General features: G+C 51.5%; 1 protein-coding gene and 1 long non-coding RNA gene across 2 annotated transcripts in view; both read left to right on the top strand.

Annotated features, from left to right (window-relative positions):
• The first annotated feature begins 3139 nt into the window (after nt 1–3139).
• The window catches only part of AGO2 (argonaute RISC catalytic component 2), an 82622-nt gene continuing 57852 nt past the window's right edge, over nt 3140–27909 (top strand). Inside the window, exon 1 of the mRNA XM_084803049.1 lies at nt 3140–3314. Coding sequence (XP_084659175.1) covers nt 3293–3314 — 22 coding nt within the window. The 5' untranslated portion in view covers nt 3140–3292. The remainder of the gene's footprint in view (nt 3315–27909) is intronic.
• On the top strand, nt 6857–26297 carry LOC311609728. Its single transcript, XR_014783481.1, has 3 exons — nt 6857–9653; nt 22124–26094; nt 26168–26297. It is a non-coding gene; the product is annotated as an uncharacterized lncRNA (long non-coding RNA).

Here is a 27909-nt window from a genome sequence, read left to right as displayed (position 1 = left end):
TCACAGCGATCCACCTGCCTCTGCCACCACGCCCAGCCCTGCCCTGCCCCCCTTAGTCTTATGCTAGAATTACAAATATGTATGACCACACCAACTTGAAGGAACTAAGGTCCCCTAAGGTTGAAGCCTTCAGGCCCTAGGGTATTGGGGCACGCTCTGTGCAATTCCTCAGGCTCTCTTTTTTTTTTTCCCCTCTATGGGTTATTGATCAAAACAGGGTGTGCAAGTGTTCTAAGCTACGGACTGGCCTGCTTCACCATCTCAGCCTGTGCCTGAGCCTATAGCTACATACAGCACCAGGAGACCCAGCACAAGAGTAAGAAGTTCACTGGGAGGGGTTGGGCACAGAAGACAAGAAGGGTTTCACTGTGTAGACCTGGCTGGCCTTGAACTCACAGACATCTGCCTCCGTGAATGGTAGCATATACCACCATGCCAGGCAGCAAGAGACACTTTTAATACTACATGCCATGCCAGACTGGGAACTGGAAAAGGTTCTAGGCATGAGTGGAGATGACACCATTGTTTTGTTTGTCTTTGAGACAGGATTTCTCTATGTTATTTTGGTTGTCCTGGACTCGCTTTGGAGACCAGGCTGGCCTCGAACTCACAGCAATCCGCCTGCATCTGCCTCCAGAGTGCTGGGATTAAAGGCATGCGCCAACATGCCTGGCTAAAATGACACCATTGTAAATCGAGTCCTAGCATTGCTGGTGGGATTAGGGGATGAAATCTTCAGAGGGAGAGGTCTGCATTTCTTTGGATGGTGCAACAGCACAGGAGAGGATGGTTGTATCTTGGAAAAGGGCACCCTGCACTCTGGGTGGCTAGGCAGTAAACTGTGGAAGAAGAGAGAAGGAGACGGGGAGGGAGAGAGGGAGAGAAAGGGAGAGAAAGGGAGAGAGGGGGGAGAGAGGGGGGGAAGAGAGAGAGAGAGAGAGAGAGAGAGAGAGAGAGAGAGAGAGAGAGCAATGACGTCCTTTCACCAGCAGAGGGCACTGTTGGGTCTCAGCAGAGACACAAGCCAGCATTCCTGAGACTATCCTGCCTGGAAACAAAGTTTCCCAGCCTCCATCCTATTGCAGAGCTTGCAGCTTTTTCCTCAGGCCCTACGGGCTGTGCCATCGAGAAGGAGCTGTGGGCCTCCGAGTGAAACATGCCTGCTGGAAAGGCATGCTGGAACCACAGGTACCCAAGGCCCTGCTCAGCAGCAACCCTTCCTGCTAGCTTGACACAGTAGCCACCAGTTCGCTGTTCTTAGGTGGTGGCTACTTACAAAGGCATCTCTGGACTACTTTAATTTTGCTTGTCTGGGACCTTTCCCTCCCTCCTTGCCTTCCTCCTTCTCTTCTTATAGGTGGGGACTCCTTCCTATATAGCCTCAGCCTCCTGGAGGCACACCTGGATGTTTCGGAACTCTTACAAATGAAATCACATGGCCAGGCGGAGGCTGGCCTGTTGGCTGAGGGCCAACCACACTGCTGCACTTAGCTGCATTGACTGGAGCCCATTCACGGACACACACTCTTCTCTATTTCTCAGTCCACTCTGGAGGGAGGGCCCAAGGTGTCCGTCCATCTTTCCTGTCATGAGCAGCAATGCCCACTGTACCCAGACTTCCTGGTGCTCAGAAACACCTTTCATTATATGCTTTGCTCGTTTGTTTTTGAGACAGGGCTCATGTATACTAGGCTGGCCTTGAACCCTGCCCCCACCTTCTGAGTTCTGAGATTCTAGGCATGTATAAAACCATGCTCAGTTATCAGGGTGTTGGGGCCTCTACCTTCATGACTTGGGGGGAGGGGGCAGTGCTGGGAGGGAGCACAGGGTCTCGCATAGGTAGTCAGCCAGTGCTCTACTGCTAAGTCTAACACCGTTCCCCCCCCCCCCCCATTAGGTCTATGTTGCACTGGCTGGTCCTGAGCAAAGTAGTAGTGGTGACCACAAGTGGTAGCCACCAGGGCCAGCTATGGTTGACTATATCCATTTGTGTCAGTCAGCTGGGGGCCGGGGAACGACCCATGTTTTTCTTTCTATATATATCCTAGACTGGATTTCAGCTTGCCACCCTCCTCCCTTTGCCTTCTGAGAAGCTGGGAGAAGCCCTGCCGTAACTCATCTATTTTCTTCCTCCTCCATCGGATGCTAATTGGCAGGAGAGGTGCTTTTCTTGCTCCTGGGACTGTCTTTGCCCACCGCACAAGACGAGGAACCTGTCCTGGTGCTAGGGGGGGCCCTGTTTGTCTTCGGCCTGGGCCAAAAGCATGGGCTTTGAAGACACTCTCCAACTGTGCGGGGTGAGGCAAGAGCTGCCACTGGCACTACCACAGAAAAGGTTTCAGAGACAATTGGACAGAACCAGGAGCACGTGCCAGCAACAAGTGGGGAAAGGACAGATGTGCACAGAGTATGCTGGTCTGGGAGGCCTCAGAGCAGAGCTTGGGGGCTCTGAGCCCAAAAAGCGGGGAGCCCCCCCCCCAACTAGATCTGCTCTCTGACAGCTGATAAAATTAATCTTGAACTTGCTCTGCTTCTTTGGTGCTTTATTGGGATCGGCTAGGTTTGTCGAGCCGAGCCGAGCTGAGCCGGGAGGTGGCGGTGTGGTCACACGCACGGGCCCAGCCGCGTTCAAGCTCAAGCTCTGGGTGGGGAGCCAGCTTCCCGTCGCCGCCGTTTCGTTAATAACTTAAAGAGCCAGGCCGAGGTGCAGGGGCGGGTGCGCGGCGGGACGTGGCCGTGCTCTGCCGCTCGGCGCGGGAGGACTCCCGACTCGGGTCGCCGCGCTGGGCTAGCCGCGCCCGGAAGCTAGGCGTCGCCTCGCTCGGCCGCTGGAAAGCCTCGACCCGCGTGTCCCGGGTCGCTTCTGGAGTCCCCTACTCGGGGCAACCTCGCAAGGGGCAGCCCGCCACCACACTCCCCCGTCCCGCCGCCCCTTGTGCGCGCGCCGCCTCCTCCAGCCTCCTCCCCTGCCCCCTCCCTCCCCGCCACCTTCCCCTCCCCCTCCTCCCGCCGTCCCCTCCCTCCTCCCCGCCCTCTCCTTCCCTCCCTCCCTCCCCGCCGTTCCCTCCCTCGTAGTCCCTCTCGCCCCTCCTCCTCCCCTCCCTCCTCCCGCTCCCCTCCCCCTCCGCTCCCGCCGCCTCCGCCCGCCGCCCCGGCCGCGTCGGGTAAACCTGTTCTGCCAGGCGGCCGCGCCGGGGCGGATCGAGCGGCCGGCGGCTCGTCGCGGCTCGCGGCGTCGGGGCCCCGTGGAGCGCGCGGCCGGCCCTCGGCCGCGGCCCTCGGCAGCGCCACCATGTACTCGGGAGCTGGCCCCGGTGAGTCCGCGCGGCGCCCGGCGCTCGTGCCGCGGCGGTTGGCGGTTGGCGGGCGGGGCGAGCGAGGGCGGCGGGGCCTGTGGTGCCGCGGCGTGGCCTCGGGGCGGCCGGGCAGGGCCTCGGGGCAGGGAGGCCCAGTGAGCCGGAGCGGCACGGCCGGGACGCGTGGGGGGGGGGGGGTGGGCAGGCCCGGCCTGCAGCGGGTCTCGGTCCTCCCGCAACGCTCCTCCCGCCGGCCCCGAGCGCACAGCAAGCGGGACGGTGTATGCCGGCTCTGGGGCAGAGAGCTGGACGGGTCAGGAACCGAACCCTGGGGGCCCCGGGACCGCTATCGGCCGCTTGGACGCAGTTCCACGCAGGGCAGCCGCCCTCCCCATTCAAGTGCTAGTCGCCCTTCGATTTCCTAGCGGAGCGGGTGGCCGCCGTGGCACCCCTTCCCACCAGCCTGCCCGTTTCTCTGGAAAAGTTCCAGAAAACTTGAAAAGCACGAACGCGTTTTCTCCACCCCGCTTCCCGAGCAGAGTGGAGGGCGGTTTACTCGCGGGGTTGAGAAGCAGTCAAGTGTTGGGAGGCTTTTTTGCCTTCTCCCGCCAGGCACGTGGCTCCATTTCCCGGCTGCCCCGCCGCTTGCTCGGGCTCAGCCTGCCCCCTTTTGTCCGCCAGGCTGTACTTGGCGCCCGCGGGCCCTCCCTGCTGCCCACCTGACCTAGTGGTTCAGCCCTGGGGCCTCCCCAGACTTCCCCACTGTGGGGTCTGGAAACCTCCCAGAGCCTCCCAGGTTCCCTACGGTTGCCTGCTCGGAGCCTAGTGCGCCTCTTCTCTCGATGTCATAGGGCTGGCTCCTCGAATGCCCACTGGACCAACTTGTAAATGCATTAGAGGGCTTCCAGCAATTTGAAGACCCCCTTTAACCTTGCGCCTGGGAGGTGCCCGAGTTCTGGTGGCAGATGTTGGGCTCTGGATGCCCTCAGCCGCGAAGTGGCCAGGGTAGCCTCCTGCCAGAGTGGGAATTCCCCAGCTCAGCGCTGTGGAGGAACCCAGCAAACCTTAGCTCCGAGGCTGAACGTTTTTTCCAGAGTGCCAGTTTCTAGCGACTTCCCTGGGGACGACGAGGCCAGGCTTTCCTCTATTTTGCGTGTTGATTCTTTCAGCCTGCCACAGTGGGTCTTCATCTTGAAGACCCGGCAGAGAACCAACCCTTTTAACTAACATCCGGGAGCCAGCGAGCATTAGGGCAACCTGTTTGAGCACTCCCATAGACGTGGCTCTCAGTCCCTTTGACCTTGACCCATGGTTTGAAGCACCTGTTTGAATTAGACCAGTGGGTTCCAGGTAGGGTGGAAGTTAAGAGCCTACTGTGTGTTCTGCCAGGGGATGTTTGTTGCCTTTTAAAAGAGAATGCGGTAGCCTTCTGGATCAACCAGTCGGTTTTGGTCACTGGCAGCTTTGAAGATGGCTGCTGCTGCGTGGGCCTCCGCATTGTGGCCTGACAGAGAAAACAGTCCCCCTCAAAACCAGAAAGCCTTGGGTGAGAAAAGAGACGCCTGTAGGATAATTCTTGGCTAATGGCAGGCCGGGAAGGAACCCAAGTTTAAGGTGGGCCAGTGTGCTGTAATTGCAAGGCTGGAGTGCAGCTCCATTTTATTGTATATACCAAGGCTTTTAATTTCGTTTAGAAGGAGCCCCCCCCTTCAATACAGTCTCTTCAAAGAGAGTCCATCTTATTTCCAAGTTGAGAATGGAAGGCCATTGTATCTGAAGCATAGAAACGTTACAAAGAGTTTTTGCTGCTTCTGAGCTTGATGGGAAATAAATACTTAGTAAATTAACTTTAAAAATAGATTTCATAGTGGGTTCTTACTGTGCCTGTTACAAGTACTGTTTCACGTGTGACGTTAGTAACATCAAGGGCCAAGGCTCAGAACCCCACAGGTTTCGGGGGATTTTTTTGTTTGTTTTGTTTTTCTCCTATTTTCCCCCTTTTCCTTCCTAAGCTATGGGGAAGGGTTAGTGGTTTAGGGTAGGTAAATTCTCAATCCAGCCTGATAGTGGGTTCTAGGTGGGGTCTCCCCACCCAAGGACCTTAAATTAAATTGGCAGGAGCTTTACCACCCTCTAGGAGATGCTCCTGTACCAAAGTCCAGGAGTCTTTGCTACAAAATAACCTCAGTGGTAGTGACAGGTGGCTTGAGAGATGCCAGTCAGGACGAGGATTTTGATCATCCCTTTATTTTATTCACTGTGGTCTCTAATGGCAGCACTTACTTGGCCCTGCTCCCCGGATTCTCCCCAATTCCCAGTTTTGTCTGAGGGTACCACTGCAGCCTGGCGGCCTGTGTGCCGCAGGGAAAGTGCTGCCAGCAGCTGGAATGCACAGCATGGTGGCTGAGCACTTGTGGGAAATCCCAGTAGCTTGTGCAGGAATTTAAATAAGTGTGCAAGGGGGGGGGGGAGACGTAAAAACTTTGATTTATACATTCTTAAGAGGCAACATTTTGTAACTTTTGTGTTTCTCTGTCAACACCATTGTGTTTACTCTTTACAATGAAAGAGACTGGGCTGGCAGTATTGATAAAAATGTTTCTCTTTTCTTTCTTCTTTTTTAATGTTATGAATTGTTATTGTAGGAAATGTAACACACGGTTTTTAAAAAGTTTCTTCTGTGAAGTAATTTTACAATTAGGAAAGAAAGCAAGATTTAGTTTTTGCCAGTGCATCCCTCTCCTGCAGTTGTCAGTGCTCCCGCCTCGGCTTGTCAGCGGTCCCTTCCCCCACGCACATCCTAAAGCACGTTGCAGACCTGTCATTTCACCCTGCCATGTTTGTATGTACAAAATACAGGGATTGGTGGCTTTTTTTTCCTTTTTTATTTTTATTTTTTCCTTTTTCTGAGACAGAATGGCCTGGGTAGCTCATCCTCTTGTCTCTGCTTCCTAAGTCCTGGAATTACAGGTTTGTGTCACCACCATGGGCTAGTAAAGGCACATCTGAACACAGTCTACTGCTATTGTTACATCAAGTGTTAGTCATTTCTTTTGGCTTCAGAAACATGATCATAATTGGCTTGCTTTTTTAAAAAAAGATTTATTTATTTTATTTATTGCATATGAGTGCTTTATCTGCAGAAGAAGGTATCAGATTACATTATAGATGGTTGTGAGCCACCATGTGGTTGCTGGGAATTGAACTCAGGACCTCTGGAAGAGCAGGTGGCGCTCTTAACCACTGAGCCATCTCTCCAGCCCCAGTTGGCTTGCTTTTTAGATTTATTTTTATGTGTATTTGTGTTTGCCTGTATGTATGTGTGTGTAACACATGCCTACCCAGTGGCCCTGAAGATCAGAAGACGGCATCAGGTCTCCTGGGACCAGAGTCATGGACAGTTTGGAGCCTCCATGTGGATGCTGGGAACTGGTTCTGAGTCCTCGTGCATGAGTAGCAACTTAGCTGATGAGTCATCTCTCCAGCCCCTACAGTTGTTGCTAGAATATGAAGATAATAGAAAACCATGCTAATTTGCTTTTTGGCTTTCAGTTTTTTTTTTTAAATAAGGTCTCACTGTGTAGCCTGGGTGGCCCTGAGCTCACGTGGGCTCCCTTGTGGCAGATCCCCATTGTGTCATCATACCAGGCCTCGCTGAGCGTGGTGGCGCACGCCTTTAACCCTTGCCCTGGTAGGCAGAGGCAGGTGAATCCTTGTGAGTTCGAGGCTAGCCTGGTCTACATAATGAGTCCAGCACAGCCAGGAATACACACAGAGACACCCAGTCTTGAAAAACAAAAACAAAAAAGAAAACTAGGCCTCTACCCCCTTTGCTTGCATTTTCAACTTCTTACTGACACTGCAGGTCTTAAACACCTTAGCGCAGGCACCTCCCTTGCACGCCCCCCCCCCCCTTGCATCAATTCTTCAAACTATCTGCCTGGCCTTCAGAGCCTCTCACCTGCTTTCCTGTTCTGTGAGGGGCTGATGGAGACCCACTTGCTTCTGTCCAGCCTGACTCCTTCATTCTGAGAGGGTTTTTGTTTTTCTTGTTTTTGTTTGTTTGTTTGTTTTTGCAAGGGTCATGTTGAATGTAACATTCATAGTTGCTGCAGCAGCCAGTTTCTATATGGCCAACATTCAGCATGTGGGATTCAATGCGCAAGAAGTCAAAAGGTCAGGATGGCGGTGTTGTCTTTTTGCAGCCCTATTTCTAGCCTATGCCCCAGGTGAGTTTCCCCTCCCAGTTTTGGGCTGTGAGGTGTGAGGTGAGGAACCATGCTCTGTCTTGTGCACTCTCTCCCTTTATCTGTCCCAACTGCCGTGTGCACCCTGTGGCATTGCCCCACCAGGATCACTATCTCTTGGGTAGCGAGGCTCCGCTGGCCCAGACCCAGCCTGCTGCCTGTGCCATCAAGTGAAACAGTGTCAAGCTACAACTAATTCCCACTTTCACCTCTAAAGCTGAAGAACCTGAAATCCCTATTTATTCCGTGGTCCCCTTACTCTTTGAGACCAGACAACTCTGCTCTCCTGTCAGTTTTTCAGTAGAGCCATGCAGGGTTTCTGCAGGCGAGTGAGGTATTGGGACTGTGGGCAGCCCTACAGGGCCATCCCTAAGTGAGGCTTGGGGGCTCAGGGGCAACAGGCCTGAGTGCACGCACTCGCTTCACACCCAGCCATCTAGAGCCCTTAGGATGCCTGAAGGGGTACATGTGGGTGGACACCCGCTGAGATCCTGTACCAAAATGTGCCACTGCAGCCCCCATCCAGGGGGCTTACTGTGTGTGTGGGAAGCAGCCAGGCCCTCTGCTGTCAGCCAAGAACACAGTGCCTCTGGCCTTTGGGCACTGGACCAGCAGTGGGAACTCTATCCTTGGTCTTCCATAGTTTCAGCAGGGGCAGTGGACAGACGAACATGGTCATCCACTTCAGACCTGTCTTCTTAGGCATGTGTGGTGAGTTTGTCCTCTGTGTGGGTCTCAGTGCCTGTCTGGAGCATGTGAGGGGTTGCTCAGGTTGCTCACGCCCTCTGGACTTTGTGACCTGGATTCTTTCCCCTTCCCATGTGGCACTGGCTAAAGGGGGGGAGTTGTCTTCCAGTCATTTTGAGAGCACCCTGTCAGGATGGGTGATTATCCAAGGTAGCCGCACAGGACCCGCCAGAGCTGGGCTCCCACTGCTGCCTACTTACAAGTGGTGTTCTCTGTTCGCTGTGCCGAGACAGCTATGAGTCCCAGTCATGTAGTTCTTGGGCATGTGTGAGACTGAGAAGACGCAAAGAGAGTCCACCTCTCATATTTACATGTGTGCCTTGTGTAGGTGCTGTTGACTCTGTCTCTGCTGTGGTTCTGACTCCCAGAAGCTCAGTTGGAGTTGAGTCCTTGGAAGCATCTTAAATGAGTCACCGGAGAGCAGGCGGCCTGGGCAGCTTGGGTCATCTTGCGCTTGTTGGATGCCGGCACGAGGGAGTGAGGAATTGACTTGGGGTTTAGCTGGATGGTGCCAGCAGTTTAAAGAGAAAGGACTTGGTGGCTAGGAGCTAGAACATAGGACCACGGAAAGCCAGGCTAGCACCTGTGGGAGGAAGAGGCCTGAGCAGAAACTGCTGCCCATGCACTGTGATGTCAGGTGCTCAGACTCTGGAAGAGCTGTCCAACAGCTTTTCGCATGTGTGTTTGGGCAGGAGCTGGCAGCTGTGCTGGCATGGGAGTAAAAATAAAAATGGTAGGTGGTTGGTTGGTCAGAACTATATGGAACATTTTTTCAAATTTAAATTTTATTTTAATTTCACATGCATTGGTGTTTTGCCGGCATGTATCTCTGTGTGAGGGTGTCGGATCCCATATAGCTAGAGTTAGACAGCAGTGATCTGCCATGCGGCTGCTGGGAATTGAGCCCTGGTCCTCCAGAAGAGCAGCCAGTACTCTTAACCACTGACTCATCTGCGTAGGCCTGCATGGACCCTTTTTTTCAGTTATGGGAGGACTGACAGACTTGGAGCTATGTGGGGGAGGTGACGGCTCCTCAGAGCTAGTCTTCAGGACCCCCTCTGTCAGCTCTCCCAGCCTTCTTACCCTGGGAGGAGGAGGTGATGGGGTGTGGGTCATACTAATTACTTCTGCTGCTGTGATAAAGCACCATGACCAAGGCAACCTGCAGAAGGAAGTTTATTTGGGGCTTATGGTTCCAGAGGGCTAGAGTCCATAATGGTGAGAAGACATGGCAGTGGGAACAGGAGCCGATAGAGCACATTTTCAAACATTTACAAGCATGAAGCAAAGAAAAATAGAAATGGCAGAGGCTATACCGTCTCAAGACCCACCTCCAACAAGACCACACCTTCTAACCAACCAGGTACCAACTGTTCAAATGCTCAAAACTTTGGGACGTTTCTCATTCAAACCACTACAGGGCTGACTGGAGTTGAGTCAGTGCGCCATTGTCTCAGTAGGCAGTGAGTCTATGGGAGACTGATGTGTGCACTTCATGAAACTAGAGTCTGAATCCAGCACACGCTCAGCAGCCTTAGGGTTTGGCTGCACCTCCATCCTGACAAACCACTGTCAGGAAACATTGAGTAAGGAATTTCACGGCCATGGCAGGAAGAGAGGCCAGATTTCACAGTGTCCTGGCTTCTACTGCTGTCGGTGGCGACACCCTTAAAAGAGTAACAATCTGCAGGTTTGGGGGTGAGGGTTGGGCTGTTAAGGTTGGGTTGCTGAAGGAAGTAATCTGAACGTGGGTGAGTGTTGGAGATGGGCTTGGAAAAGCCAGATGAAGTGGGTAAGTAAGGCTTTGGAAGTTTAGGCCTGAGTGGGCTGGGGCCACAGAGCTGGTACTAAATCAGCCCTCTTACCTTGGGCGGATGGGCTTGAAGGAGAAAGCCAGAGTCATCTGTAGGCCTCTCACCTTCTGCACCCTGAAGGCCCAGGAGATGCCCAGGTTGATTGCTGGTGCTCTGAGTAGGGGCCCTGAGAAGGCAGAAAACAGCCCCAAGCCATTCCCATGAGCTCAGTTGTCAGGAGTGGGGCTGGGCCAGGAACTGGGGTTGGATGGGCCTGAGAGAACTGCCCCTGTCTTGGACACAGTTTAGGAGATGCTGTATCACCAGAGGACTTCTCAAAACAAGTCTGCTTGTCTGTCTGCCTACCCGGCCCTCTTTACTGGAAAAGCTTCAAGGTGTACTAGGACCACCGTGCTGGGGTGCTGCGACCTCAGCTTGTCTGCACTGTCCTTGAGCGCTAGGGTTAAGTTAACAGTAAGGAGTTCCAGAAATGCCATGGCAACTGTGATGTACATTTTTGAGCACCTGAAGCCACAGGGCTTGGGAACAGCTAGATAGGCTCCTTTTGTGAGGACCAGGGCCGTGGGGATGGGATTGGGGAAAGAACATCTGTGGTGCCCACAGGGTCTGGGAGTCCTCTGGCAGGGGGCCTTGTTTTCATGGATAGCATTAGGGGGGTGGGTTGCTTGAAAACAGCACTGTAAAATAGGTGGAAGAAATGCTGAGGGGTGTGTGTGTGTGTGTGTGTGTGTTGCATGTGTGTGCGTGGTGCATGTGTGTGCGTGCTGTCAAGGAAAGTGCAGAACTAGGCTGGCCTCTGGAGGGACTGGAATTTCATTCTGTTGGGTCACCCTTCCCCAGAGGATGCTAGTTGCCTGGGGTGGCAAGGAGTTGCCTCAGTGCTCACAGGAGACAGAGCTCTGGGCCTCACGGCTCAAAGGACACTTATCATCATCTGCCACAGGGAGGGTGGAGAGGGTGGAGAGGGTGATGCTGGCCCTGGCGTGCATGACTAGCCCTCTAAGCTCACTGTGGTACTGTTACTCCAAAGAACAGTTGTTTTATTTTTGCATATTTTTATTGAAACAGGTGTTTTTAAGTCATGTTGCAGAATGGCAAGTGGTGAGAATCTTGCCAAGTCATCCTTCCTACTGACAAACCTCAGCTGCTGCCGCAGGTGGCTATCCTCACTTCCTGCTCCTCTGGCACCTGGGGCTCCCACTGGTCCTCACCCTAGTGTGACCCAGCAGGACTCAGCGCAGTGTGTGATGCTCTCGGTTTCTGGTCCAAGTCAGTCTGTATGGTCAACAGAGGGAGAAGAAAAATGATTGGCGCTTCAGAGCAGGGAATTACTTTCAAAATGACCACCTTTAAAAACACACACGTTTAGCCATTTAAGGGGCTGGAGAGATGGCTCAAGGGTTAAGAGCACATGCAGCACTTGCAGAGGACCCTGGTTTTCCTCGTTAGCACTCACACTGGGAGGAGGCTCACAGCTGCCTGTATTCAGCTCTTGGGGACCTGAGTGTCTGCACCCACAGGCACCTGCACTCAGACTCACAAGTCAGTGCGCGCACACATGATTACAGTGATGAGATGGGCAGGTGTGAAGAGCTGGCGAGCTGGCTTGGTGTGCAAGCTTGAGGAGAGGGTTTGGATCCTTGTACCAAGAGGGTGGAGGCAGGAGAATGGCGGGAACTTGCTGGCTTCCAGCCCAGCTGGCAAAAACAAAACAGGACTTCCAGGTTGAGGGAGAGGGAGAGGCCCTGCCTCAGAGGAGCACAGGCATCGGAGACACCTGTCACCCTGCTCTGGTCCTTTGTGTATCTGCATACACCTCACCCACAGGCAGCACCTCCAGTCTTAGTTCCAGCTCCACTCCCTTCTGCCAGACGCTGGAAGCCGAGACTCGTTGGCTGTTGAATTGTCTTGCTGGACCTTTCTTATGAGCTGAATCATGCAGCATATGGCCTTTTGTGTTTGCGTAGTTTGCTTAGGTGTATTGGGACTTTGTTTCTGTCTCCCCAACCGTAATCTCCTTTCTCAGCTGGTTCTCACCTAGTTACCAAGGCTGGTCTTGAACTCCTAGCTCAAGGAATTCCACAGTACCACTGAATTCTGAATATTATTTTCTATTACCCCACAATATTCTATTGTATGGGTGCACCCTCACTTCTCCATTTGTGTCTTTGGGGTCCTTGGTTCCTTCCAGCTGAGGTTGGTATGCTTCTCTGGACGTTTGTGTGCTCACAGTGTTTCCATCTCCATGGTGATGGAGAGCCAGCCTTCTGAGGACCTGCTTTCTACACTGCGTCTGTACCTGCTGTCACCATGCAGAAGTGCACTGTGCCCCTTGCCAGGTTTCACTGGCACAGCAGAGTTTTAGGAAAGTGAAGGGTTTGTTTGTTTTCGTTGTTTTGTTTTTTTCTTCTGGTTTCTCTGTGTAGCCACGGCTGTCCTGGACTCACTTTGTAGACAAGGCTGTTATTGAACTCAGGAGATCTGCCTGCCTCTGCTTCTCTTGTGGGATTAAAGGTGTGCCCCACCATCCTGGCTTGCTTGTTTTTTAAGTGGGGAGGAGGGTTGAGACAGGATCTTGTGTGAAGATGGCCTTGAATTGGATATGTAGCCAAGGCAGACTGAACTGGTCTCTTGTTTTTTGAGTTGGGGGATTACAAGTGTGGACCACCAGGCCAGGGTTAGAAGTAATGTTCTTTGGTAAGACTTTTCTGTCATATTAGCTATCAAAGCTGAGGGGAAATGTGCAGTTTACATACTTATTGCAGATATACTAAGACATAAGGTTCACTTATCGCTCTAGAACACATTGTAGAGTTGGTAGCCTAGATACTAGGTGAGTGGCAGAACCCTAAGAATCCAGGGTCCTGATCAGTCATAGGGCCTGAGTATTGGCTGCTGAAGCAGTGAGGGCAAGCTTGGCTCCTGCCCACCAGCTTAAATCTAGGAACACAAATGGGAACCACGGGTCACTCCCACGTGTGCAGAAAACCACGAGTGGCCCTCACAGAGTTGGCAAAAGGTAGATTGAAAGCCAGGCACAACTTTCTGCCTGAGGAGGGGACTGGGAGCCAGAGGGAGGCAGAAGAGAAGGTGCTTGGGGCCTGTCATGCTCCACCCAGAAGGATGGAGAGCCAGGGCGGGATGCAGAGGTTCAAGGGTCTGACTGCAGCAGGCCTGGCAGGCCCTGTGCACCAACACACTGCCGACAGTGTTATACACTTGGAGAAAGTAGTAAGGGGATTTTACTTTTGAAAAGAACTCAAATGTACAGAAAAGTTGAGGAGAACATCTAAAGCCTGTCCATGCCTTGCATTGGGGCTGACCAGCCTCACCTGTCTGTCCCCACCCACCTGAATTGTTCAACCACTAACATCCTTTGTTCTTCCTTCCCTCCCACTGGGGATGGAAACCCAGCCTCGCTCATGCTTAGGTTCCTTGATCTCTGAGTGTAGCTGGGACTCGGGTGTTGTACGCCCAGCTAGCACAGGACCAGTTATAGGAAGCAGGAAGCTCATGGGTGTGTGTGTCTTTTGGCTTCTGGGCGAGAGTGGACTTGACTTTGCACAATCTTGATCTCTAACTTGCTTTCTTTGAGTGTTCATGTCCGGAGCCCTTCCTAACATGCTCCCCGTGTTGAGAGGCTGCGGTAGTTCCCTTCTTTAGTGGAGTAAGGCTAGATGCCATAACCAGGGTGCTTGTGCACTCCCTGCTGCTGAGGCATCCCTTCGTGGATGTAGCCAGAAAATACTGTGTTGACACGTTGATGACATTCATTTTCCTGTATTAATCATAGAAGCTGGGAGTTCGAGATTGGCTCCAGCCTCCCACATACGTCCTTGTAGCTTGTCAGCAGGTGAAGAGCCTGGTCCTCATCACCCCACACATGAAGTTGTATGCAAATGAGAGCTTATCCCTCCCAGCCTGCCCTGTGCCTGCTTCCTCCCATCTCTGGCCCTGCAACCCAGAATTGCTGTTCATTCTTCTTTCTCTGTCCTGGCAGGGCTGACACACACCGTCCTAGATGCTCTTGTGGTTTATGGTTTGTCACCTGTGCCATCCTTGGAGCCTCTGTGTTTTCTCCCTCCAGCTGTCATCTGGGCTGTGCCTTCTCTACTTTCTTGTGCCATAGGCCACTGTTGTCTTCGTCAAGCATGCAAGGGCCTCTGCGCCGGGCTGGCAGGTGAATAGTCTGTAGTTGAGGGCACATGGCCACTGTGTTGTGGTTGAAATCTGAACAGTGAGGAGGCCAAGAGCCCTGACTTAGGTAGTCTACCTTGGTGTTGCCCTCAGAGTATCAGTTGCCACCAAGTTTGTGCCCAAGCTGTGGTTGGCTACTTGGCAACAGTAGCTGTTGAGGCCAGGAATGGCCACCTGCCACATGCCATCGCGTAGCTTGGCATATGCTCCTTTGGTCTCTGTGTGGCGCTGATGAGGCCTGGCAGCCAGCAGTGTTATCTTAAGAGGTGGCACTTGGTCGCCTGGCCTCCATGTTGAACTTGTCACAGTCTCCTGAGCCTGTACAGTCACAACCACATTGCCTTCAGGTTGGGTTTTTCTGTTCTTCACAGTCAAGAGGTATGTGTGCTCATTTCAGAGAATTTAGGAGATAAAATAAGCTGCTATCAGCTGAGCTCAGGTCACATGGCACACTGCAGGGTAGGGGCAGCTCTTCGAGGCCCTCCCTGAGAGCTGGAGAAGGCTCATGGGGTGTGGCATGCAGCCTGCCCTCTGTTACTACCTGTTCTTTTCTGCTCTGACCTGTCTGCCTCCCTGGCTTCTGCCGTGGTCCTCCTGAGGGAAGAGGCGCCAATGAGTTGGGAGGTCTGTTAACACAGGGAGTGAGCAGACTGCTCCCTGAAAACGCCGGGCCCTTGGGCTGGAGATTCCATGCTGAGACACTTCTGCACCTTTTATTTGCTTTGTAGGTTTGGTTTTTTGAGACAGGGTTTCTCTGTGTAGCCTTGCCTGTCTCGGTCCTATAGGCCTTGAGAGATCTGCCTGCCTCAGCCTCCTGTGTTCTGGAATTAAAGGCGTGTACCACCACTGCCAGGCTTCTGGACTGTTGTTTTGCTTATGGGTCTTTTTTTTTTCTTTTTTGTTTTGTTTTGTTTGTTGTTGTTGTTGTTTTCTCAAGATGGGGTTTCTCTGTGTAGCCTTGGCTGTCCTGGACTCACTTTGTAGACCAGGCTGGCCTCAGACTCACAGCAATCTGCCTGCCTCTGCCTCCCGAGTGCTAGGATTACAGATGTGTGCCACCATGCCCAGCTGCTTCTGCACCTTTTAAAATGACTCCTTTCTGGGTGAGAATTGTACCCAAGGTGAGGTGGGAAAAATACTGTCCCAGACTTGGAGTTGGCCTGGGGAAATGGTCAGTTTCCAAGGCTCACTCCCCTCTTTGCTCAGTATTTAGCTCCTTGGGTTTCTTTTCTTGTCTGTAAAGTGGTAGTGGTAATAATTCTTCTTATTGTTATTATAAGGAGTTGCTGTGCATTCATATATAATTACCTCCGGCATCAGAATAATTACCACAATGCTTTGTACTTTGTCTGTGGCGTTTAGTAATGTGTCGTTGTCACATGGACTGATTGTTCTCACCATTGTGTTGGTCACAATCATGGATAATAAGTGTCTCAGTGGTCATACAGTCACATGGAGTGCATGTGAATGACTGCAGAGTTGTGTGCGGAGGGCTGCCATGTAGCACACATCTTTTTTTGTTTTTGTTTTTGGAGACAGGGTTTCTCTGTGTAGCCTTGGCTGTCCTGGACTCACTTTGTAGACCAGGCTGGCCTTGAACTCAGAACAATCTGCCTGCCTCTGCCTCCCTGAGTACTGGGATTATAGGAGAGCACTATTGTGCCTAGCAAAAGGATCTGACATGTTTTTGGGTTTTTTTTGTTTTGTTTTGTTTTGTTGAGACAAGGTTTCTCTGTGTAGACTTGGCTGTTCTGGATTTGTTTTGTAGACCAGGCTGGCCTAGAACTCACAACAATCTGTTTGCCTCTGCCGTCCTGAGTGCTGGGATTAAAGGCGTGTGCCACCATGCCAGGCTCTCTTAGTCTTACTGTATAGCCCTGGCTGTCCTGAAACTCACTATGTAGACCAGGCTGGCTCACAGAGATCTTCCTGCCTCTGTGTCCCAGATGCTGAGACTAAAGGTGTATGCTACCACACAGTTTTTCTTTTTCTTTTTAAAAGTTTGCTAGTTTGAATTCTAAATGCTGGTTTTGTTTTGTTTTTGTGACTGTGTCCTCAAGAGTGCTGTGGGAACTGTTTTTTCTTGGTCTGTATTCCCATTAGTTTTTTTGCTGCTGCCTGCCAAGCTCTCGTGAAGGGTGAAAGCCCCTGGTGCTCAGTCATTTCCTGCCTTTCTATCAGAATGGAGGTGGGAGCCATGCTTAAAGCAGAAGTCCACTGGTTTGCCTTGGCCCCTGTTTCTATTGTCACTTTGGAATGCCCCCTTTAAGTGGTAGGATGGTGGCCCGTTGGGACCATTTACATCTAGTCTAATTGTGTTTTCCTGGTCTTGGTGCTCCACAGAGCTAGAACAGGAGGGTGCTAGTGTTTCCGTGTTGGAACCTAGGTCTAGTCTCACACAAACAAGGCAGTGCTCTGCTACTGAGCTACACACCCAGCCTAGTTCCCCCACCTTTTTTTCCCCGAGACAGGGTTTCTCTGTGTAGCCTTGGCTGTTCTGGTCTCACATTTTAGACCAGGCTGGCCTTGAACTCACAGAGATCTGCCTGCCTCTGCCTCCCGAGTGCTGGGATTAAAGACGTGTGCCACCACGCCCAACTTCAGCCTAGCCCTTTTTGTTTTTGTTTTTTTCATAATGAAATTAAAAACACCTAAGAACAAAAAAGGAAGAAGGAAAACATTGGGTAACCTTGCTATGAGCTGTGGGCTGCAGCCCTCGGTTTCCCTGCCCTATCTTGCAGGCCTGGTGCGGTACATGATAGACCTGCCCTTTAACCCTGCGGCCTGGCTGCCAGGTGGGGAGTGTTGTCTCCCCATTCTGAGTGCAGAGGCATCCGTTTGTTCAGCGACTTTCCCTGGTGCAATTTTATGTATTTTGAAATGAACAATGTTTACTGTCTCTTGAGCTAAGCACTCAATAAATAGCTGTTTAAACTGTAATAACCAGATAACCGTGGAGGACACAGTGATTTGCCAAACTCTAGAAACCAAGGGCAGGATATGTGCCTGGTCCCTAGCTTTGGGGTTGTGAAAATCCAGAGCTGGCACAGACGCCATGAGCTCCCCCCCCTCTAATCCTGGCTTGGCTTCCAAAGACATTGACTGGCTCAGTTTGAATACAGTGCAAGTGGCTCAGAGCACCTGAGCTGTGGTAATTGCTGATGACTAGCAAGGTGGCCCTTCATAACCTTCACTGTGAGGTGGTGGCTTCCTCCTAGGGGCCCTGGTACAGTGTGCCACACTCTCACTTCCTGAGACTCAGTCCAGCACCACACACTGGGGAGTACGTTCAGCTCTGAGTCATCGGGTTTTCATGGGTAGACCCAGTTACCAAGGCAGAAAACAGACTGGTCCGCACTGAGGAAGCCTGGGCTCCACGGGACAGGCGGGTTTCCACCGCCCTTGCTAGGCGTCTGTGTGTGTCAGAGTTGCTGCAGATATTACCTCCTTCCTCAAAGATACCTCAGGTGGGGTGTGATGCCGTTGGTTGGTTGGTTGGAGTTTTAGATAGGGTCTCATTATATCTCCCTGGCTGGCCTCCAGCTCTCAGAGATCTTCCTGCTTCTGCCTCTCTTAAGTTGTGCATCACCACGTCCCGCCTGCATCCTTGTTTTGAGAAACAGTCTAGATGATAATTCATTTTCACGTAATGACAGACTCAGACCATGGCTCAAGTGGAGCTTGGGGCTCTATCCTCTGTCCCTAATGATTCCAAAGACCTTTTCTCCTTGGGGCATTATACCATTCAGTGCTTGTGTTATCCTGAGGCCTGAGGACTTTAACAGTCAGGTGTACACGTAGCTCCGCTTGTCGAGTGCCGGCCTAGCATGAAGCCCTGCGTCTTATACTGACTGTAGGAAGACGTCCATGTCCATGGTCCCTGCACTCAGGAAGCTGAGGCAGGAAGACCTCCAGTTTGAAGCCACAGTGAAAGCCTGCCTCAAACAGAAACAAATCAAAATAAAACCAGCTGGGTGTGGTGGCACATGCCTTTAATCTCCTCAGTAGAGGCTGGTGGATCTCTGAGTTTGAATTCTTGTATACCAGGGGTATGCTGGGAAACCTCATCTAGAAAAAAAAAAAAAACAAAACCCAAACAAAACCCCCAAACTATGCAAAAAGGATATATTTAAGAAGCAGTAGCATGCCAAATATGTACTCACATAAATACTATATTTTTTATGAAAGACAGTTCTAAAGAAAAATACAATTCGAGTTATTGTGTAGTCCCCCCCCCCCATATATGATTGTGTGTGTGTGTGTGTGTTCCTTTTACCGACAGGATTAGACATTGGCCTTGAAGCTTCTCTGTACTGGAGTTACAGGCACAAACACAACATTTGTATGTGTTTGAGACACTGTCTCGTTATGCCTTGCAACTATTGATCCCCCTGCCCCAGCCTCCCCTGCTTTGATGAGCCCTGCTTCCATATTTGTTTCTTTTCTTTTTCTTCCTTCCTTCCTTCCTTTCTCTCTCTTTTCTTGTTTTTTTTTTTTTCCTGTTTTGTTTTATTTTTCGAGACAGGGTTTCTCTGTGTAGCCTTGGCTGCCCTGGACTCACGTTGTAGACCAGTCTGGCCTCGAACTCACAGCAATCCTCCTGCCTCTGCCTCCCGAGTGCTGGGATTAAAGGCATGGGCCACCATACCCAGCCTTTCTTTTCTTAAGACTCTTCTCATTTATGTGTACCTGTCTTTGTGGAGTATGTGCCATGTGTGTTGGAAGACCTGAAAAGGATGTCAGCCTCTGGAGCTGGAGTCGGGGTTGGAATCACAGCTGTCCTTCTACATGTCGGTGCTGGGAACACAGCCGCTCTTTATTGATAGCCATCTATCTCGCCAGCCCTGTGATGGTTTATTAAAAGTTGGCTACAGCGTGGTAGGAAAGCATATACAGTTGTAGGCCTGCAGGGTCCTGCGGTTTTTAAGTCTTTTATCAGCCATTTGGCACATAGTTTCGTGAGTTCCTGGACCTTCCGAACACTGACAAATTTGATTCTATGAAATCTAATACCCCATTCATGATTATTACTGCTGTCCCCAGGAGCCTGGGCTTTGAAACTTGGAGCTGATGGTGCAAATGGAAACTTCTAGTGGTGGGCTGTTGCCCTGTCTAACCAGGCTCTCGGCCCCTTTAATAGTGCCGCGTATAGGTTCCATCGCGGGGGCTCTGATCTAATCAGAAAATGGTTGGTAATTCCCATAATATTTGGGCTGCTATTGCACCAGTGGGCATATCTTGTCCCATTAGTCATTGTAGCTTTCAGGGTTCACAGCTGGGAGAGATTAAGGCTTACTTTTTTCCTGGCAGTGTGCTTAGCATCTTGTAGCACCGTGAACACTAGCCAATAGGAATGAAGTTTCCAGGTGAGTAACAGCCTGGTGTCTCATGTTCTGTGACTTGTGCACCAGGAGCAATGGTAACAGCCTCTAGTGTTTCAGGCAGGAGGGGGCTGTTGCATGTCCATGTGACTCATTGGCCTACGACTCAAGAAGTAATGCACTCCGATTACTGGGGCGTTTATTTGTTAACATGGGTGTATCTATGGGGCTCTGGACATTTTTAAAAAAGATTTACTTGTTGTGTATATAGTGTTCTGACTGCATGTGTTCACCAGAAGAGGGAACCAGACTTCATTATAGATGGTTGTGAGCCACCATGTGGTTGCTGGGAATTGAACTCAGGACCTTTGGAAGAGCAGCCAGTGCTCTTAGCCTCTGAGCCATATCTGCAGCCCATGGGCTCTGGACATTTGAAGGTGAGCTTGCTTTCTTCATGGTGTCTGAAGTCCTAATGGCTGAAGATTCAGGGTAGCCTCACCTGCCTATGTGTCCACTCCTTGGCAGCTTTACAGTCTTCAGTACTGACAACAACATGGCCTGACCTCTGTATTTACATCGTGGGGAGTTGTTGGGGTCACTGGCCATGGACCTGCTGAATTAGAAGCATTTTAAGTTTAGATGTTACCCTCTCCAGAATGGTGTGTGTGTGTGTGTGTGTGTGTGTGTGTGTGTGTGTGTGTGAGAGAGAGAGAGAGAGAGAGAGAGAGAGAGAGAGAGAGAGAGAGAGAGAGAGAGAGAGATCCCAAAGTGTTCTAGAATTGTGTCCTGTAGTTAAGCTGTTTCCTGATTTGAAGTCTCTCCTGCTGCGCAGGCTGAGTGTGTGGAGGGCCTGCCAAGGGCCATCACTCTATGTTCCGGTCTCCTGCTCCCCACTGTGCCTCCAAGTGAGAGGAGATATGCCGCCCACACCCCAGGGCTGCCGATCTCTGCCCTGTTTGTGACAAGAGAGTTGGGTAGGAATTGTGCACACATCTGCCCTTGTCTGTTGACTTCCTGTGGCCCTCAGGCAGCTTTGGCGAACTGCAGAGAAGCTGCTAAGAGCCGTGGCGTCATGAGGAAAGCCTCCATTTTAACTTGAGCAGGTGGTGCAGATGGCTGTCTCAGCTCACACTCACTTCCTGGTGGGCACTCTAGAGATGACCCTTCCCTTGCTGCTGGTGACCGGAGTGAGTCAAGTGTTTTGTGGGTAGTGGAGAGTGCCCTGTGTTGGGTAGTTTCCTTTTGGCTGTGATGAAATAACTAGATAACAGTAGCTTAGATTTATTTTGGCTTGTGATTTGAGAGTATATTCCATCCAGGTGAGGCATGGGGCCAGGAGCCTGCGCAGCGGCTCACCTCACACCTGCAGTCAGGAAACAGGGAGACGCTTTGTATTGTTTCTGGGATGCTGGCCTATGGGATAGTGTCACCTGCATTCGACATGGTCTCTCTTCCTTAGTACTTCCTCTCTGCGCATCCTCAGATGCATCCAGAGATGTGTCTCCTAGATGATTCCAAATCTAGGCACAATGACAGTGAAGATTAATCTTCCCTCTTCCCACTGCCCACTCTGCCCGGTCTTCATCTCCCCTTGCTCTCCATGACGCAGCCCAAAGGCCACTGGGATTGACGTTGGGGGTGCAGTTATGAGCCTCTCTGTCCCACTTCTACCTCTCTTTATTTTGTAAGGTGTTTTATTTTGTTTTTTGCTTTTGAGACAATGTTTTTCTGTGTAGCCTATTCTGTCCTGGACTCACTTTATAGATGGTGCTGGCCCCAAACTCATCTACCTCTGCCTCTTGAGTGCTGGGATTAAGGTGTGCGCGCTCGCACGCGCGCTCTCTCTCTCCCTCCCCCCCCCTCTCTGTCTCTCTCCTTCCCCCTCCCCCTCCCCCTCCCCCTCACTTGGCTCAGCCTCACCAGTGGAGTCAGTACTCGCCTTCCTTGAAGATAGAGTTCTAGGACAGTACCTGAAGCACTTGCTTGCTTCTTTTTTTTTTTTTTTTTAAAGCAAGTGCTTTCTATCACTAGTCCCTAAGGGATGTGGAAGTCACCTTAGTTTGGAAGGGGTGATGCCCAGGGCTCTGAAGCTCCAACATAGACAGTATGGGTGTGCTTCTCAAGTGCAGAGTGAAGAGGCTAGGAAATGGCATGTCCTTGTGGTTCCTCTTACTGAAAGTGGCCAGGGCAGGCAGAGCCATGGGGACAGGTGTAGAGGGATAGGATTACGAAGGACTACAAGAGAGTACCCAGTGGGTTCATGGTATCTTTTGGGGGTGATGAAAGTGTCTGGGATTAAGGAGGTAAGTGATGCACACACAGTATCTGAATGTGGCTAAGGTGGTAAATTTCTATGAATAATGGTAAGGAGGCCGCTCCATCACTCTGCCTCCAAACAGCCCATCTCTGGCATGGAAGGTATCGGGCTTTTCACTGTGAGGTGTGCTTGTAGCCAACTGGCTTCTTGGTGACTTTGGGATTCTTCCTTATGTTAAATACAGCCGCAGTGTCCCAGTCATTTCTCTTGGCTGGCCAAAAGTGGAGAGCCTACTTGCTACAGGCTGGTGTGAGATAGACGCCATCACAGTGTGCACCTGGAGAGCTCACAAGGCCCACGTCGAGATGATGAGGAACTACAGGCCACTCATGACTGCTGAGAAAGGGGGACAGGACCCCCATAGAGTATCTAAACCTAGGTGGTCAGGCCTAAACACACATATGTGCAAGCAATAGTAAATGGGCTCAGCAGGGTGTGTGTGTGTGTGTGTGTGTGTGTGTGAGAGAGAGAGAGAGAGAGAGAGAGAGAGAGAGAGAGAGAGAGAGAGAGAGAGAGAAGTGAATGAATTGAAGAAGTGAATTTTAGGAGTTGGAGTGGGAAGAGGGTGTGATAGAAATGGTTTAAATATGGTACTCATGTATGAAATTGTGAGAATGAATTTATTAAAAAAGATGTGTCCATGCTAGAGCCTATTGTGGGAACTCCATAACAGAGTCCTCTAAAAGACAGCAGTCAGGCCCTGTTTCTGGCACAGTCCAGAACCAAAGCCACCTGCATTTAGGACTGTTGTTTTTTTAGTATTCCAGAGAACGAGGGAACAGTTTTAATGTATTTTAAATTGCAAGCCGTCTGTCCTCAGGAAGGAATCAATTAAAGAAGCCAAACCATCCTGTGGATTGTATCTGCTTGATTCCAACAATTTACTCCCTAATTAATTATTCTGACTAGGAAAAAAAAATTCCCCTCTATAGGATGCCAGTGTTTAGAAGTGCCGTTTTAAGTAGCTGGTGGGACAAATTGGGGACATTTTCTGTTTTCTGTCACTTGTTAAATTTGCTTTTAAGAAGCTCCTCTGGGGTTGTATTCGGTCCAACCTGGGGAATTAAAGTGAAGTCTCTGGAGCTACAGTACAGGGGTGTGTGTGTGTGTGTGTGTGTGTGTGTGTGTGTGTGTGTTTGTGTTTTGAAGGTGGGAGGTGCCTGTGAGGGAACTTTCACTCCTCAGGACAAAGCACCAGGCTGGCCTGGAACCCACAGAGCCCCGCCCTCCCTCGTCTCCTTACGTGATGGGATTACAGGTGTGCGTCACTGCACCTGGCTGGTTGGTATGATTTTCAAATTTGTTATTTATTTTTGGTAGGAAGAACATTCTGAATGTTGTCTGAAAGGACTATCATGGATGTGTGTCTCACTCTTCTGGGTGTACTCCAACTTACAAGTGTGAAGGTGGTGATTCTGTCTATTGTGGTTTAAGACAAACGTGAGACTTGTAGTTGAAGAGCTCCTAACACAAGACACTGCACTTGTCAAGTGCTGTAGCATCCACCCTGGCTCACAGGACCCTGGACAGTGCTGCTGGGGCTCTGGTGTGTTCTAGAAGCGGGGGCACAGGTGAGAGGGGATGCAGCCACTCTGACACCGACCCAGCTGAAATGGTGTGGCAGCCCACGCTTTGTGCAGCATCACTCTTGTTTTCTTTTGGTACTACGTGTTGAATCCAGGGCTTTGTGCATGTTAGGCAAGCACTCTACTGACGGAGCCACACACCCAGCCCTGTAGCTGCCCACAGTTTCAACTGCAGCACCCTAAGCCTGGAGAGAAAAGGGGTGCAAGTGTGTCCATGCTGTTGTTCTCCAGAGCTGGCCGTCTGCCCACCTAGATCCTAATCACTAAGAGGAACTTGAATACATTCAACACACTGTAGACTCAATTTGACATTTTAAGTGTGGAAGACAAAATGGAAGAGCCAGTGATGGTGCCTATATTTTGGCCCCAGTAGTGGCCCCATGACACATACAGAGTGGGCGAGGAGTTTATCATGGGGTCTTGGTGACTCAGTGACACAGACTTAGAGTAGCCACGACACCCTGCCTGTTTGGGGAGTGGGCGGTAGGACTTGGAGCTAGCCAGTGTAGATGCCACTCAGGGGTTGGCCGGGCCCCCCAGCGGGAGCACAGAGCAGGCCACTGAGAGAGGTGAGGGAGCTAGGCCCAGGGTGATCAGAGTCTGTGGAGCATGGAAAGCAGGTGCCCGGACAGGGTCTCAGCGATACTGAGGCAGAGCGGCCTGGAGGGGCCCAGCCCTGCAGATTCTGGGTTGTGAGGACAGAGGTAGGAGAAGCAGGAGGAGACAAGTGCCTGGAAAGGGTCCTGGCTGTGCCAGATGCCATGGCTGTCCTGAGGCTTCCACTGAAGCGCTGCACTGCAAGAGACCTCTGCTTGCGTCAGGGGCTGGGAGGGCAGGAGTGGATCAGGAGACAGGAGGCCCCATCCATGTTCAGTGCAAGGTCAGTGCACCCAGACCACGGTGGCCATTAGTGAATTTGTCTTTTAGGCAATGGCTTGGCCTTGCAAGACACTATTGTGGATGCCAACAGGCGGCTCCCTCTGAGCAGGTTCTTACTAATCTGCCTTCTGCATGATGTGAGCATGCTTATGGCAGCCTCAGGTGGCAGCAAGCTGAGAAACCACCCTGCTTAGCTGGGCTCGGGTGTAACGGGAAGGCAGACAGGCGTATTCACTGATGGGGGTGCACGAAGCATGGACTGGGAGGGGTGTGCGGGCCACTTCTCAAGTTGAGCACAGCAGAAGAGGGTGCACAGGAGGACCCAGGTCATGGGAGCCTGCTGTTGGTCACACATGACGGTCACCATGTCAGGAGTGGGTATGGTGTGCAGAAGCTCTGGGTACCAGAGGGCTCTAAGATGGCAGCTGCCTCAGTTACCCACAAGAGGCTGTTCCATGCGGTACAGGCGGGCTCAGGAGGTCAGTGCCGCAGGGCACAGAGGGATAGAAGGAGTGCACTGGAGATCAGCAGCTGAGCAGGTGGCTGTGCGGCCACACACTAGGAGCTTTGTGGACCCACCACTGTTCTAACCAGGACCTTTACTATATATCTGGCCTGGCACGAAACAAGGAGGTACGAGTTACATCTGGTAAAACCAGATGGAAGACAGGACAGCAAGCAGGCCAGCTTCAGCAGGGCCTCTCTGAGGTGTCCTAGGAGGCAGGGAGGCAGACGAGCCCAGCCCCTGGCTCCTGGTGCACCTTTATCTGTGGTAGATCCTGCAGTGGCCCCATCAGCTGGCCAGGATTTTCTGTCCTGGTTCAACCCTCCTCCCATCAAAGTAAGTGGGGGTTTGAGATGTCATTGTCAGTGTCCTATTGCTTTGGGGGTCACTTGCCCACTTCCGGCTGCCAGGTCCCACCCCTCTCCACCTCTCCTTTTTGTGTTAGATTATGCAGAATGATGAGTTCTGAGGTGGACGAGTGACCAGAGGACAGCGTGAGCCCTGCAGCCTGGGCACTGGCTGGCACTGCTGTCTGCCAAGAGTCCCCGACAGAAGGGCCGTTTGCCAGCTCTCCTGGGTGGCAGGTGATACCTTGGCTTGAGTAGGGACCTGTGTGGAGTAGCTTAGTAGAAGATGCTCATAGGTTCTGCTGCCTCAACGGAAAATATGACATTCATTCTTTCCAAGACAGGCAGAGGGCCAAGACTTGGCCGCAGTCCCATGGGGTGGAGCTGAAACGCGGGGGAGGGGCCACCTTTGCTTTCTCTTCCTTCTGGGCCTCCCACATACTGCTCAGGTGCTCTGCCACAGTGCAGCTTCAGCCTCACACCTGGCCATTCCTGGTGTAACATTTCCCCTGATGCTTTGTTTTTGTTTTGTTTTTCCAAGACAGGGTTTTTTCTCTGTAGCCTTGCCTGTCCTGGACTTGCTTTGTTTACCAAGCTGGCCTCGAACTCACAGTGATCGCCTGTCTCTGCCCCTTGAGTGCTGAGTCCTGGGATTAAAGGTGTGCACCACCACACCTGGCACCCCTGATTTTTTTTTCTCTTAAAACGTACCTGGTCTCACAGACCATAAGGACAAAGCCGACTTAAGCGAGCCAGTTAGTGGATCTGATGGATGATTTATTTATTCATGGCTGTTAGAGATTCAGGTTTGAGGCCTCTGTCTCCCTCCTCGGCTCAGGCTAGGAAACAAGTGGTGACAGGCCCTGGTAAACGGCCATTATTGGTTACTCTTGATGCTGGCACATGTGCAGATAGAGCACAAGTGAAAGGTGGCCGGACAGTACTCTCCTCAGGTGAAAGTTCACTAAGTAGCACTCTCCTTAGCAGGATAGGTGTGCCGCTGCAAACAAGATCACACTGCTATTGCCCTGTGGACTCTGCAATTCAGCAAGCCTGAGCAGCGCTGGGCCGCCAGCATGGAGGCAGCCCCTTCGGGCTTCTAACGAGAAGTGTGTCAAAACGGAGAGGTGCTCTCCTTTCCTCCTCAGAGTGATTGAACACCGTGCGTGTAGGACGCAGCTTGGCAAGGAGTCCCTGTACATGCCAGATGGAGGCGCTCAGGTGAAAAGTAGACCCTGGCCAAGCAGCCGCAGTGGGTGGAGCTGTGCGGATAACACCAAAGCTGTAGGTACAGATCCGTTGTGAACCCCCTAACCACGATACAAGCCCCCAGATCAGGGACTTGGACTTGTTTTGAATGGCGGGATTGCTGGCTTTGGGTGGAAGAACAGGACCCTAGCTGGACGGGGTCTCAGGGACTGGAACACACCGAGATCTCCCCAGGACTGTGTAACTATGAAGGACATTAGCTGTGTCCCAAGCTGGGAACATGCAGAGTGCAGCCGACCCACCGTGGACCTCGAGTTGGACTTATTTTAGGTCCTCTTTTTGTGAAGGGAGCAGTGGCTGCTCTCAGCAGCTTTGACAGCCTTGGGTCTGCTCGCATTTGCCTTTGTGGCCTTTTTTGTTTTGTTTTGTTTTCTTTTTCATGGTTTGTTGAGAACAAGTCTTGCTAGGTAGCCAAGTGTGACCTTGATCTTCCTGCCTCTGCTTCCCAGGTGCTGGGGTTGTAAGTATGCACCCCACACCCAGCCTGAGCTGCCCTTTGTAATTACAGCTGTCATGTCGGGTCATTTTTTAAAACGTCAGTTACCAAGGATAGGAATGGTTCTTTGCATAGGGCATTGTCTGCTGACCCATTTTCCTTCATGACTGTGAAGGCTGCGATAGTTCACAGTGCCTCGTGGTCCTGGGCACTTAAAAGTACTTTGTGGGTAGTTTTTGTTTTTGTTTTGTTTTGGTCTTTCTTTCTTTCGTATTTCAAAACAGGGTTTCTCTGTGTAGCCCTCGCTATCCGGGAACTCCTCTTTGTAGACCAGGCTGGCCTCAAACTCTGAGGTCAACCTGCCTCGGCCTCCTAAGTGCTGGGATTAAAGGCATGCACCACCACTGCTCAGCTGATGAATGTTCTTAATTGGGGCTGGAGATGGCTCAGTGGTTAAGAGCACGTCAGGTGCCTTACCTGAGAAGATGCTGACCCTGTTGAAGAACCAGCCCCCAAGGGGGCTTGGGCTTCTCCCTGAGAAAGGAAACATTGAATTATAAATCAATAAAAATGACTTTACTGATATGCCATTGGTAGAGCTATGCTTTCATTTATTTAGCCAGCCCACAGTTGGCATCCACGGTCAGCCAAGATGCTTAGTCTAGCAAGAGGCAGATGCTAGGACCATAAAGTATGCTGACTCAGGACCCAGGGAAAGCCAGAGTAAGTAAGGTGTTCTGCTCAGCTTCCTCAACTTACCCCAAGGCTCACTGGGACAGCGTTTAACAGGTGCTCAGAGCAGCTGGGCGACCTTGTGGCAGTTGTAGTGACTGGGTGCATGCAGCCTTGGGGATCTGGCTTCATAGCTAGCTTTTGAACAGCTCTTGTGTTTAGTGTGGTATTTTAAATAACGCAGGGGGAAGAGTTGCTGGACATGAGGCTGTCCCT

This window comes from Acomys minous (assembly GCF_964271855.1).
Source record: "Acomys minous genome assembly, chromosome: 12".
Lineage (NCBI taxonomy): Eukaryota > Metazoa > Chordata > Mammalia > Rodentia > Muridae > Acomys > Acomys minous.
This window is presented reverse-complemented; position numbering and strand designations above follow the sequence as displayed.